Genomic DNA, 13,436 nt, shown 5'->3' with positions numbered 1-13,436 from the left:
AAACACATATCCAGCTGGTGTAGCCGAGTGGATTAAGGCGACGGACAAACACATAAATTTTCCTTTTAACATGTGTTCATTTCATGAATTTTCATCAACATTGGAGAACCAGGATTTTTCAGAATCATCCACATGACTGCCACAGTAGATACTTATGTCAGAGATGTGTGGCGTGGAAAGTGGTAAAAGAAATTTTATTTACATATTAGGTATACAAATTTAAACTGATTTTAAATTATTGACCATTTATTTTATCTGGTTTTCAGAAAGAAAGATAAGCACAGCTTTATTAGCATTATGAGTTTTCGTTGCATCAGACTAATTCAATTTAATTATAACAATTATTGTTAATTTGTTTTTTATATTTTATCTCATGATAAGTGTAATATTTCAATTTTTTTTTTAATTTCTATTCTACCGTTCAATAATATTGTTGTAAAAATAAATTAACATAAATCTTCAACCTTTGGAACGTGATAAATAATTTTCTTCAATACTTAGCAATTTTTTTTGTTTTTAGAGATGAACAAGATAATTTACCATTTTCCTAAATGTCTTTAAAATAATTCAATATTTGATTTAGTTTTTAATTAAGAAAAAAAACAATCACAACATGATCCTCTACCTTATTTCTTTTCCCTACCGAAGATATTTTTTATCTTCTAGGACGTTGATGTAGGTGCTTATCCATTAGATTAGCAATTTTAAACATTTTTTTTTTATTATTTTCATCTTTTGTTTTAGTAACAACTTATTCTTTAACCAACGTTTGATTCAAGTATTTCTCAACCAGTCTTTTTCATATCATTGTACAATTAGATTAAATAATGCTTACGGCTTTAAAATAAAATAATTAACTTTTGTAGTAAATGACCTACAGAAGGTAAAATAATTTCCAGTAATTTAATGTCTGCACAAGAATAGATAATAATGTTTTAAAAAATTGATTTTGGAGAAATTTAATTTTAAAGCATATTTAATTAATATTAATAAATATGTATCTAGAATTTATTTTGAAAGTTACACGAATGTGTTAGAACTCTGTACAAAAATATAGGATTCTAAATTAAAAAATAAATATTCAAAATTTATGAACTAATTAAAACAATATTTTATAAATAATATTTGAAACGTTTTGCAAATCGACATTTCTTCTTATCGTGCAAAGCTGTAATTGTATTAAACAAGTGGCTGGTACAACGTTTTAATTGTATCATCTATTAGATATCCTAAATAAGCTTCATTAAGTTAAAAAAAAGTTTTTTTGCAAAAGCAATCACACATCTTAACGCATTTGTGTTAAAAATATTTTCAACTTTTTTTACGTTTATCTAATTTATCATAAAGTTTTGCAAATATTATTAATTTTTCCGTAGATAAAAATACTGTAAGAAAAATATGAAAATTGGGTTAAAAATAAAAAGGTGAACAAAAAAATAAAAGGCACAACTTTATCATGGGAATGAAGCTGTAAGATATATATGAATATAGGTCGTTATAATGAGATCTTTTTATAAAATATCATGATTTTTAACAAATACGAGAGAGTATTTGTACATATCACTTGAATATTGTTTACTGATCGGAATAAGTGCTGCTTTTATGGCGTAGGATCTTCAGCTACTCTAATATTAGAAATTATTACAAATTCTGAAAGTATTAAAGAGATTGTTTTAAAAGTAATTTGCTAGATGTTTAAGTAAGTAATTTTTACTAAAATAAATACAAAAAATAGCATGTAACCTAAATTCCTGAATAACAAAGAAAAACATCAAACAACTATTTTCTCAAAAACATAGTTCTTTCTACTGAGTATGATGAAGTTGCGTGGTAGTCTAATTCGATAATGCTCTCGAAGTTATATTAAAGGAAAATCCAAAAAGAAAGAATAAAAATAACTTCTGCTGTCTTTAGAAGCTTGCGTTAGTTTAATTTTAGTAAACATGGTAGAATATTACGTACAAAAGACTACATGTGAATTGCTCGTAATATTTGTCTATACAAATCAATTCAACTCTTTGTTTGATTATTTGTAGTCAAAGTGCAGAAAATAAATACACAATGGGTAGATTCGTTGTAACAGTCATAAAAATTAAAAACGGTTATAACACTAATCAATCAATAATTGTGTAGAAGAAACAAACTCATACTGTATAGAGATTATTTTTCTAACATATTAAACAAGAAGACTGTCGCTTAAAGTAACAGTGGACCAATCATTAGCAAAATGAGTTGAACGTTTTAGAAAAGCGAAAATATCCAAGTAACAAATGAGCTTGTCTATAAAATAAAGGTGAACATTGTTTTTCATGGAATATACCGTTTGTACAAAATTTTGAATTATGCAAATTAGGTTTAAAGCATTATTATAGATTGCTGTAAAAGTAAAACGAGTATTAAATAAGAACAAAAAGAAGTAAATCTTAATGTTTTTATAACTATAATATAAAATAAAATAATAGAAACCTCATAATATTTACTGTATTTTTTTATTTTAACTAAATATGAAATTCTACAACAAAAAAGTGTATTAATAAAAAGGGCTTTTTCTTTTACTTTTATTTAAGAAAAAGTTAGTTTATTTAGAGTATTTTAAGAATTTTTATTTTAATATAGAATATTACTTCATAAATAGTAAAAAAGAAATTTAAGATAAATTACAAAAATAATTTACTAAATTTTTAATGAAAAGTAAATTTTTTTATTCTATTCTATTTTTGAAAATTGTAAAATTATCAACATCGGATGACCTACAACCTTAGTTATTGATATCGAGTAGGGATGATAACGGTATAGTATATAAGAAGGCGACGGGTTTGGCATCGTCACCTTCAACATGAAGTCCTCATTGGTATTGTTGTTTCTCGTTGGCTTCGCTGCTGCCGCCGTCCATCCTTACGGACAATCTAAGCGACAGTGCTTCAGCGGTTTCTTCAACAACCAGAATGAAGTTTCTCCAGTAAGTGAACAACAACAACAAAACCAGAACAACAACCAATACTTCAACAACAACAACAACAACAACCAATACAACAATAATCAAAATGGAAATAACCAAAACAACAACCAGAATGAACAAAACAACAACCAGAACCAAAGTGGTGAGTACATGATTATATATATTTTAAATTTGTACAATCACTTAAAAATTTAAATTGTACATTGACAATATTTAGGATAGATAATAACATGTTAACATATTTTGATTAATCATTTATAACAAAATACATTACACAAAATAACAACTATTTTCATATATTTGATGATTGTTAAACAATATTAATATTAAAAAAATAATAATAATAACAATTAGCCAGAAGACAAAAGAGAATTTATAATAATGATTAATATTATTTACAATTTTCAATTATTATATATAATTAACTTTTTTTTTGTAGTTTTAAAAAGTAAAATCCACAGTTGTTTTCATAAAAATATTTTTATAGTTTTAATTAAATTACAAAACGTTCTGTAAATATTTTTCCGAAATTTGAATTAAAAAATACCCAATGCTTTAATTTCATGCAGCATTTAAAATTATACAGTTAAAACTGGGATTTTTGCAAAATTAGGCTTTTGATGCAAAAGAATAGTTTAAAATGTTTCGATTTAAGTAACAAAAATATATGTTATTTTAATAAATCTTGGTCAGATAAATCAGATTTTGTTATATTAATGAATGTAGTAATCAGTTTACATGTTTTAAAATGTTTCTATTCCTTTTAATGCAATATTAAATATTCACGGATTAACTACACGCATAAAAATTATTTATGATTATTATTGTTATAATAAACTTAAATAATGAATAAGTTATCTATGAATAACTTATTAAAGTTATCTATGAAGTTACTCCTAACTTATATGAATAAGTTATCTATAAATAGCTTATTTTTCTTATGCAGTTAATAAGATAATAAAATTTACAATAATAACTGATTATTAAATATTTCACAAATATTTACTTTTATTATTTTCTTCATAAAACGAAAGTCTATGATTTATAATATATAAATGAAATCTTATCCGATTTAAAAGGGTGTATACAGATAGAAATATTTAATTATTTTTAATTATATGTCAAAAAATATTCCTGTAATATATTAGCAGGTTGGTGGAGAAGAAAAGGGGAATAATTTGAGAACTGATTTTAGTGCCAGAAAGAAGGAAAAATGTTCAAACAAGCATATGTTTAAAAATGCTTTATTATCGAATTACGGCTAGCGAAAAATTTCGTCCAGCTTTCAGTTTCACCGTTGACATAAGGTTACGTTCAATTTTTTAAGGCGTTTTGTAAGCAATAAATTTGATGGTTCCTTATGTTTTTCCTTCCTTGTACGAAGTAAAAGATGTATTGTGATCACGAAAAATTTCGGTTTTCAGATTTCAACGGAAATAGTTTGGCATCCATCTCTACGTACATATGTATTAATTATTTAATTAAATCATTTTAATTATTAAATATAATCTACATTTTTTGTAGTTTTAAAAAATAAAATGCACTCTTAACTCAAATACGATTAGCCTTAGTATGTTGAAATTCTGGATTGAGGACTGTTGTAACATCTAGTTGTGCACCTCCCTTTTTGATTGCAATGAACTAGACCAAATAGGTCTAAACAAGCACAAAATCCAAAAAATTGGGATTTTGTACTTTTTCGTAACTGCAGTCATAAGCCCTCATTGATATCTTAACGATATATCATAAGTCGTACTTATTGGTTCCAGAGTTATAGCCAAATGAAATTTTAATTAATGAAATATTTTGGTCTTATAAGGGGAAGAAAGGCACATCGGTTCGCATTTGATTTCATTTCCTTTTTTTTTAATTTTTTTTTAATTTAAATATATTGATTTATTAATAATTATTAACCTGTGATTGTAAAATAAAAAAAAATATTACAATAAATAAATTCAATAAAAAAAAATCTGAAGAGGACAACACATGACTTCCTTGTACGCCTATTAAATTTTATATTCACTTTTTTTTAAATGCAAAGTACACAAAATTTCATTAATGATGTCTGATATTTTTTTTATTTTTTTACTTTACTTCGTACAAGGAAATAAAAATTAAATGAGTTAGAGGCAACAAAAAAACCAGAATATTACACATTTGTTAAAGATGGAGAACAATTTTTTTTTAAATTCTCAAAATATTCATTCATAGCTTAAGGTTTAATTCAATTTTTTCTAAATTTAACACCTTTTCCAATAAAAGGTAAACAAGAACGTAAAAATTTTCAAAAAGCTTTTCTGTGTTGAAGTTCGGAGTTTATAATTCTGGAAAATTGTAGACATTTTTTGATAGGCCTATATAATATACAAAATACCAAAAAAAGGAAAAAAAGATACTTTAAAACCGAAGGGAGATAGAGAAAAAAAAACAAAAAAATACTTATATTTGTATTTCAATTTTAAGAGCTGCGGGTTTATTATTTTGAAAAAAGGTTTTTGATATATTTATAAAATTTTGGTATGAAATCTGCCAAAGAAAACCTTTTTTAAAGTGCCTCTTAAGAAAATCGAAATTCGTTTTTTCGCGATATCCGCAGTCCTCTAAAAGAACTTTGAGAAAAAATTAACATGATCAATAATCCACATTTGGAACTTCTTGAGCCAAAATTTGGAGAAAATCGGTTCCGTCAGTTTGAGATACAAGGCCAAAAGCGTGCGACACAAATTCCTACACACGTACGCATATACATCCTTACATAAATATGTTTTTTTTTTTGTAGATTAACTAGATGGACCCTAAAATATAAGATTTGAAATACCAGTTACCTTATTTTTGATACGATTATTGTACTTTTTCTTTCAATATAGCTATTCTAGCCATATTCGCCGGGAAAGTAATAGATACGCAAAAGAGTAAGTTAAAAAATAAAGCTAAATTTAAAAAAACCGTTTTTGGTATTTCCACTTAAAAATTATGCTTATTTTTCAATATAATCCTCTCTTCTTCTATGCCCTTCAGTCTATTTTTCAATAAGAATTTAATTTCCTTCTTGAAGCAAAATCAGAATTGTACGACGGATAATGCAGCAGTTCAAAACTGAAATCTTAAGTCAAAAATTTGTTATTATGGGTAAATGAAGACAATCTTTACTACGAAACAAAATCAAACCTTTTGAAAATTTACACACCCTTCGGACTTGTTTTTTGTCTTCAGAGATAGCAGTCACACAGTAGTTTTCACTTTTCATGGTTTCACCTTTAGGCGTGAAGTAAATAAAAACTGGTCTTACTTATCGCAGAATATTGTCATAATTAACTTTCAAGCTGATGACCTTAGTTGTTTCAGTTGTTCATCGTACGCAAAAATTCTAATGTTTTTAACCGATCAGTCCATTCAAGGATCTTCGTTTCACTCAAAACACTCTTCTTATCGTTAAAACTAATTTACCAATCCCTTCTGGTTTCATATCTTCTGAAATGAGAAAACATTGCATTAATTTCCCTTAGTGCAATCGAAAAAAGGAGCACTCATCTTAAATTATTTTTTAAACAGAACCACAAACAGGTAAAAACGAATCGGTACTTCAAATCAACAGATTAGTATTAATTGAAAATTATAATTTAAAATCAGATGTTTCAACAAATCTATTCCTTATACACATATAATAATGCCTATTAAATTACATATACACATTTTTAAAGGTACATAAAATTTTATTTCACTGATAACTTCTGATTTTTTTCATATTTTTTTTTTATTGATATTAATGAATATTTTTTATTGTAATTTTTTTTTTTACAATCACGGATTAATAATTATTAAATAAATATATTTAATTTAAAAAAAGAAAAGTTAAAAAAATAAATAAAAAAAGTTAAAAAACCAAAAGAAGATGAAGTCTGAGTCGAACCGATGTGCCTTCCCTTTAAGAGCCAAATATTTCATTAACTAAAATTTTAATTTTAATTTCGATTGCAATCAAAAAGGGGGTAAAACTAGATGTTGCTAAATCATCTAAATATATTAGATGATACTTGTGATACCAGAAGTTATCAGTGAAATAAAATTTTATGTACTTTTAAAAATGTGTATATGTAATTTAATAGGCAATTTAATGCTAAATCCAAAATTTCAACATCCTACGGCTAATCGTTTTTAATTTATGGGAGATACATACGTACGTACAGACGTCACGCGGAAACTAGTCAAAATGGCTATTTCCGTTGAAATATTCAAACCGAAATGTTTCGGGATCACAATACTTCCTTTACTTCGTACAAGGAAGTAAAAAAATGAAAAAAAAATCAGAAGTTATTATGCAATAAAATTTAATGTACTTTTAAAAATGAGTATATCCAATTTAACAGGCATACAAGGAAGTCATGTTGTGTCGACATCAGATTTTTTAATCTAAAAATCAATTGAAACATGTCCCTGAACTGTATCTTTCGTAGTTTTTACGATATCCAAAGTAAAACAGAGAAATTCTGTGACGAAAAACAAATTTCTTTGTTTTTGTTAAGTACAGTAATTTTGTTAAATGACGGATAAATGCGTAAACTTTACTATCAAAACTAACAGATAATTCAATTCTGAAAAAATTATTGTAATAAAGTTTATAAAAAAAAAGAAATCAACTTTTATTATTAAAAACAAAACTTAACAGAAAAGTGTTTTGAATTTGTAAAAATTAAAAACAAATATTTTTTGTACAATAACTTAAACCTTAGAAAAAATAAATTTGTATTTATTTAAAAAAATACTCACTGTGGTTTATACTGTATTAATTTACAAAAAAAATGTTAGAAAATTCTACCATTGATATCAATGCCCTTTTCAGCTCGTTCCCTTTAATCGACTGTCCCCGACCTATTGATATCTTTGCGTTCCTTGATAACGACAGCAGCATTGAGAAAATGAGGCGATCAGTTCATCGTGTGCGTCTACGTTTTCCTTATATACCTCGCATTTCATCCAGACCCATACACAGTAACCTAAAGGAATAGTCCGGTGATCTAGGTGGTCAATTTACCGGCCGTCTGCGTCCAGTTTATTAAATTTTTTCATCTAATAATAATTGTCCTACTTCATTGTGAAATGTGTTGTGCTCCATCTGGTTGGTAGTACATTTCAATTTGTTTCGCCAGAGAGAAAATTTTAAGGGTCGTTAGAAACTCTTTGTTTAAAAATCCCAGATAATTTTCCCCATGACACGTTGTTCTAGTATGAAAAGGTCTATTAATTACTTGTCAATCATGCCGCCCAAAACCACTGCTGGTAATTTGATTCAACTATAGCCTGTGAGCTTTCTTCAGACCTCAGATCTGAAATCCGTGTGTTGCTTCTGCTAGTACGGGTAAATGTAGTTTCTTCCGAATATAGTATGAACGGATAAGTTATAATTATTGTTAGTCTTTTACAATATTGGAGCCATCTAGCAATAATGGAGTCATCAAGCTAGACGTGTTGACTTTTATGAACGTGATAATGACGCAGTCATGTAGAAATTCTTCGCGTGCTTGCTGTAGGACTAAGCTGTAACACCTAAAGAATATTTTCCCTTTCATCACCGAGTACCAATTGACGTTAAAATGTAAAATGAGTGCTGGGAAGTATATCATTCTCACGAAGATTAATAGAAACTTAACAAAATACTTTACGGTTTGGAACTACTCGACCAGGATATCAACGTGGTATTCCTCCACCGCAGCTAGAGTACTTCCATCGCAAAAGCCGTACTTAGAAATCATATCAGCATATTCTGAGTAAGTGGAGAGATGCGGAATTTCATAAAAATTCAAAATGGAATTTTAGATTTTTACATTCAGATTCAATTGGAAAACTATAGTTCAGTTTTAGAGTACAAAAAACCTCATAACTCGATCCTCAAAAATAATTTCACACAATGAAAATTATGTGAGTAACAATTTTTACTCCCTTATACGAAGTAAAGGAAGTGCTGCGATCGCGAAAAATTTAGGTTTTTAGATTTCAACGGAAATATCCATCTAGACCATTCCTGAATCCATTTTGACTAGTTTCGGCGTTACGTCTGTACGTACGAATGTATCTCGCATGACTCAAAAATTATTACCTGCAGAATGTTGAAATTTTGGATTTAGGACTGTTGTAACATCTAGTTGTGCACCTCCCCTTTTGATTGCAGAATCCCAAAATCCAAAAATATCTGGATTTTGGATTTTTTCTTAACTGCAGTAATAAGCACCCATTGAACATTTTTCAACGATATATCATAAGTGGTACTTATTTTCATTGGTTCCAGAGTTATACAAAAATGAAATTTTAATTAATTAAATATTTGGATCTTACAAGGGGAAGGCATATCGGTTCAAATCAGACTTCATCTCCTTTTTTTTAACCTTTTTTTTCAATTTAAATACATTGATTTATTAATAATCATTAACATCTGATTATGAAAAAAAATTTACGATATAATAATTCAATAAGAACAAAAAATATTAAAAAATATCAGAAATTTATTAATGAAATAAAATTTTATGTACTTTTCATTTTAAAAAGTGTGTACATGTAATTTAATAGGTGTACAATGAAGTCATGTGATGTTCACATCAGATTTTTATAATACAAATTAACTTTTTTTTTTGTTAATTTGTTTTAATTTTGTTTTTTGTTAATTTGTTTTGTTTTTTGTTAAGTAGATTTTTATTTCTTTTTGTCATAGACTTTATTTAATTTCTCAGAATTAAGTTATCTACTAGTTTTGATTATAAAATTTTACACATTTATTAGTCATTTAACAAAGTTATTCTACATCAAACATAAAACCATGTTTTTCGTTACCGAATTTTTCTGTTTCACGTTACATATTATAAAAAATACGGACTTTCTGAGACATGTTTTATTCAATTTTTCAGATCAAAAAACATAAGAAACTTCAAGTTTAGTCCTTGTATATCACCTTAAAAATTTCAATATGACCTCATGTCACCGGGGAAACTGAAATCCGGGCGAGATTTATCGCTAGCCACAACTCTATAAAAAAGCGTTATCGGACATGTTTGTATGAATTTTTTTTCTTTATTTCAAGCTCTAGAATCAGGTCTGAAATTATTACCCTTGCCACCTAAATTACTCTGTATGTACGTGTGTGTGTATATATATATATATATATATATATATATATATATATATATATATAAGTAATAATAATAATGATATATTAATAATAATAATTCGTATATTTGATCAAACATATATGTGTAGTAGATTCATTCATAAATGAGTTTCGATAAAAACACCACATTTAAAAATGAAATGATTTTTTTATTTTTCTACAAAACATATCTTATTTATAAAGGTATTTAAAACATTGATTCATATATGAACAGAACAATGACTGTTTGCCATAGTAATAAGGGTATTTGCACATAGTAATACTCATTTATGTTAAGATGATATACAAGTATTATTTTCATTGTTGGATTACTATTTTTATCAATATTGAATGTATTAGCATAAAAAATTGTAATACTCGTTGCGAGTGAAAGGAAAATGTTTAATTATAAGCATCAATTAGTTATTGCTCATTTACAGATTTAATTAACTATATTTCTATTTTAAATCACGATGTGATCCTGTAAATATTATAATGGTTGATCTAGAGAACATTTAAATAAATAAATGTACGAAAGTATAACCCAAGATTAGTAAGACCAAATATGAAGAATAACGACACATATTTCAGACTACTTCATGAAAAATAAAAGCAAGAATATATAGCTTCAATGATTTTAGTATATTGATAGGGCCCGTTTATGTTAATTTTTATTGACGAACGCTTAGGTATTGTAAAACTACAGTATAGTGTGTACAGATTAAAGTTTTAATCTTATTGCAATTCAGAATTTACTGTCAAATGCTTTTATTAAGATACAGATGAAAAATAATATGTCTTTGTTTTCAGATGACTTTGACGGAAATAACCGAAACCAGTACAACAATAACAATGAGAACAGTAACGAATACAACAGTAACAACCAGAACGAAAATGTGAATTACTATAACAACAACAACAACAACAACAACAACCAGTTTAATAACCAGAACAACAATAATAATAATAATTACAACAACAACCAAAATAACAACAACTATCACGGTAACAGCCAGTACAACAACAACCAGAATAACCAAAACAATCAGTACAACAACAACAATAACCAAAACAATCAGTACAACAACAACAATAACCAAAATGGACAACAAAATCAGAACAGCAATCATAGTCAAAACCAGTACAACAATAACTACAACAATGGGAACAATAACAACAACAACCAGAACCAGAATGATCAAAATATAAATAACTACAACCAGAATAACCAATACAACAATAACAACAACAACTACAATAACCAAAACCAGAACAGCTACAACAATCAGAACCAATACAACAATAATAATGCATACAATAATCAGAACCAAAATGGCCAGAATGTAAAGAACAATAACAACAATCAAAACCAGAATAACTACAACAATAACAATCAATACAATGATAATTACAATAATCAGAATCAATATGGCCAGAATGAAAACAACAACTACAATAACAACAACCAGAATAATAATTATAATCACAACCAAAACTACAACAACCAAAATAATAACTACAACAATAACCAAAACTACAATAATCAGAATTACAACAACCAAAACAATAATCAAAACCAGAACAGTAATTACAACAATCAAAACCAGTATGGCCAAAATGTAAACAATAACAACAATAACCAAAACAATTACAATAACAACAACCAGTTCCAGAATCAGAACCAGAACAACAACAATAACCAAAACCAGAATAATTACAATAACAACCAGTACCAGAACCAGAACAACAATTACAACAATAATAATCAAAACCAGAACAATTACAACAATAATAACCAAAACCAGAACAACTATAACAACCAAAACTCATACAACAATAACCAGAATAATAATCAGTATAATCAAAATCAAAACAACAATAATCAGTACGGCCAAAATGTGAATAATAACAATTTCAATAATCAAAACCAGAACAGCAACAACTACAATAACCAAAACCAAAACAGCAACAACTACAATAACCAAAACCAGAACAACAACAACAATTTCAATAACCAAAACCAGAACAACAACAATTACAATAACCAAAACCAGAACAACAACAACAATTACAATAACCAAAACCAGAACAACAACAACAATTACAACCAGAACCAGAACAACAACAATTACAACCAGAACCAAAACCAGAACAACAACAATTACAACCAGAACCAAAACCAGAACAACAACAATTACAACCAGAACAATAACAATCAAATTCAGAACAACAATAACCAAAACAACCAGAATCAAGCCAACAACAACCAGAGTAATCAGAACCATAACAACAACCAGAATGCAAACAAGCAAAATAACCAAATTCCGGTTAGCAGTAGCTGGTTTCAGTCATTGAAATGGGCTATGTAATTGCAACCTGATCCTGTTTATTAAATATAATATTATTTACTTTGTTTTAATTGAATAAATAAAGTATTTTAATAAATATAATTTTTTTTATTAATTTTATTTAATTCATTATTCACTTTCATTAATGATTCACTTATAGAGAACCTAATTTAAGCTTTTTTAATTTTTTAAATTGTTTTTCAGCACCATTAATTTCACATGATTTTGCCGTGGGAATTTTTCCCCTTAATTAATTAGTTTATTCTAAAAAATAAATTATCTGCAATTTTTCAGTTTAGTTTTATGTGGTATTTTTTTTTTTTTGTAAATTTAGAATCCAGTGTAATTACAAAGCAATGACTCCTTTTATAAGTTTATAATTTTATTTAATGAATCTTTATTTACTATGCAACAATTATTTATTAAAACGGTATTCTATGACAAATAATTAGATTAAAATTTCTAAAAAGGAATTCTACTACGACAGTATATATTTTTCTTGTCGTATTTTTATGTGTTAAATTATGTTTAATGCAATTTACAATTTTTGAAAATATATTTTGTGAATTGTTAATTTTACAATAATATTTTTTTCTTTATAAAATAATGTTTCCTAAAGATGTTTATACGCCTGTTTTTTCTGCATCATCGAAATGTACTATTTAAATGATAGAATTAAGCTTGTTATTAAAAATTAAAAATACTTTTATGAATTTCATAATGAACTATTGACATGGTAATTAAAGTAGTTAGAATAAATGTCCAAGCTATTCTCACATAGTCGTCAGGGAAAAACATTTTTTCTTCGATACCTACAGTTGGCGTATGTAACACTTTCTACTTAGCATTTTCGTAGTCGTTCTTATTAAAAACAGATTTGCTTAATGCAGAATAGGATTTTTTCAGGATTTAACAATTTAAAAAGTGGAAAAATTAAACAATTGTTCGAATAACTGTGCCTAAATGCACCTTCCAGTATTCAGAACTTTTGCTG

General features: G+C 26.9%; 1 protein-coding gene across 1 annotated transcript; it reads left to right on the top strand.

The window, feature by feature from the left end:
* The first annotated feature begins 2,815 nt into the window (after positions 1-2,815).
* Positions 2,816-12,544, top strand: LOC142332817 (uncharacterized). Its single transcript, XM_075379434.1, has 2 exons — positions 2,816-3,101; positions 10,905-12,544. The coding sequence occupies exons 1-2, from the start codon at positions 2,837-2,839 to the stop codon at positions 12,461-12,463; spliced, it is 1,824 nt and encodes a 607-aa protein (XP_075235549.1). The 5' UTR covers positions 2,816-2,836; the 3' UTR covers positions 12,464-12,544.
* Positions 12,545-13,436: the final 892 nt, after the last annotated feature.

Source organism: Lycorma delicatula, chromosome 1 (assembly GCF_047948215.1).
Source record: "Lycorma delicatula isolate Av1 chromosome 1, ASM4794821v1, whole genome shotgun sequence".
Taxonomy (NCBI): domain Eukaryota; kingdom Metazoa; phylum Arthropoda; class Insecta; order Hemiptera; family Fulgoridae; genus Lycorma; species Lycorma delicatula.
This window is presented reverse-complemented; position numbering and strand designations above follow the sequence as displayed.

Excerpts from the sequence above, each read along its gene's own strand:
- LOC142332817 (XM_075379434.1), top strand. The coding sequence starts at position 2,837 with ATGAAGTCCTCATTGGTATTGTTGTTTCTCGTTGGCTTCGCTGCTGCC. Across the intron at positions 3,102-10,904 it reads CAACAACCAGAACCAAAGTG|ATGACTTTGACGGAAATAAC; the intron begins GTGAGTACATGA and ends CTTTGTTTTCAG.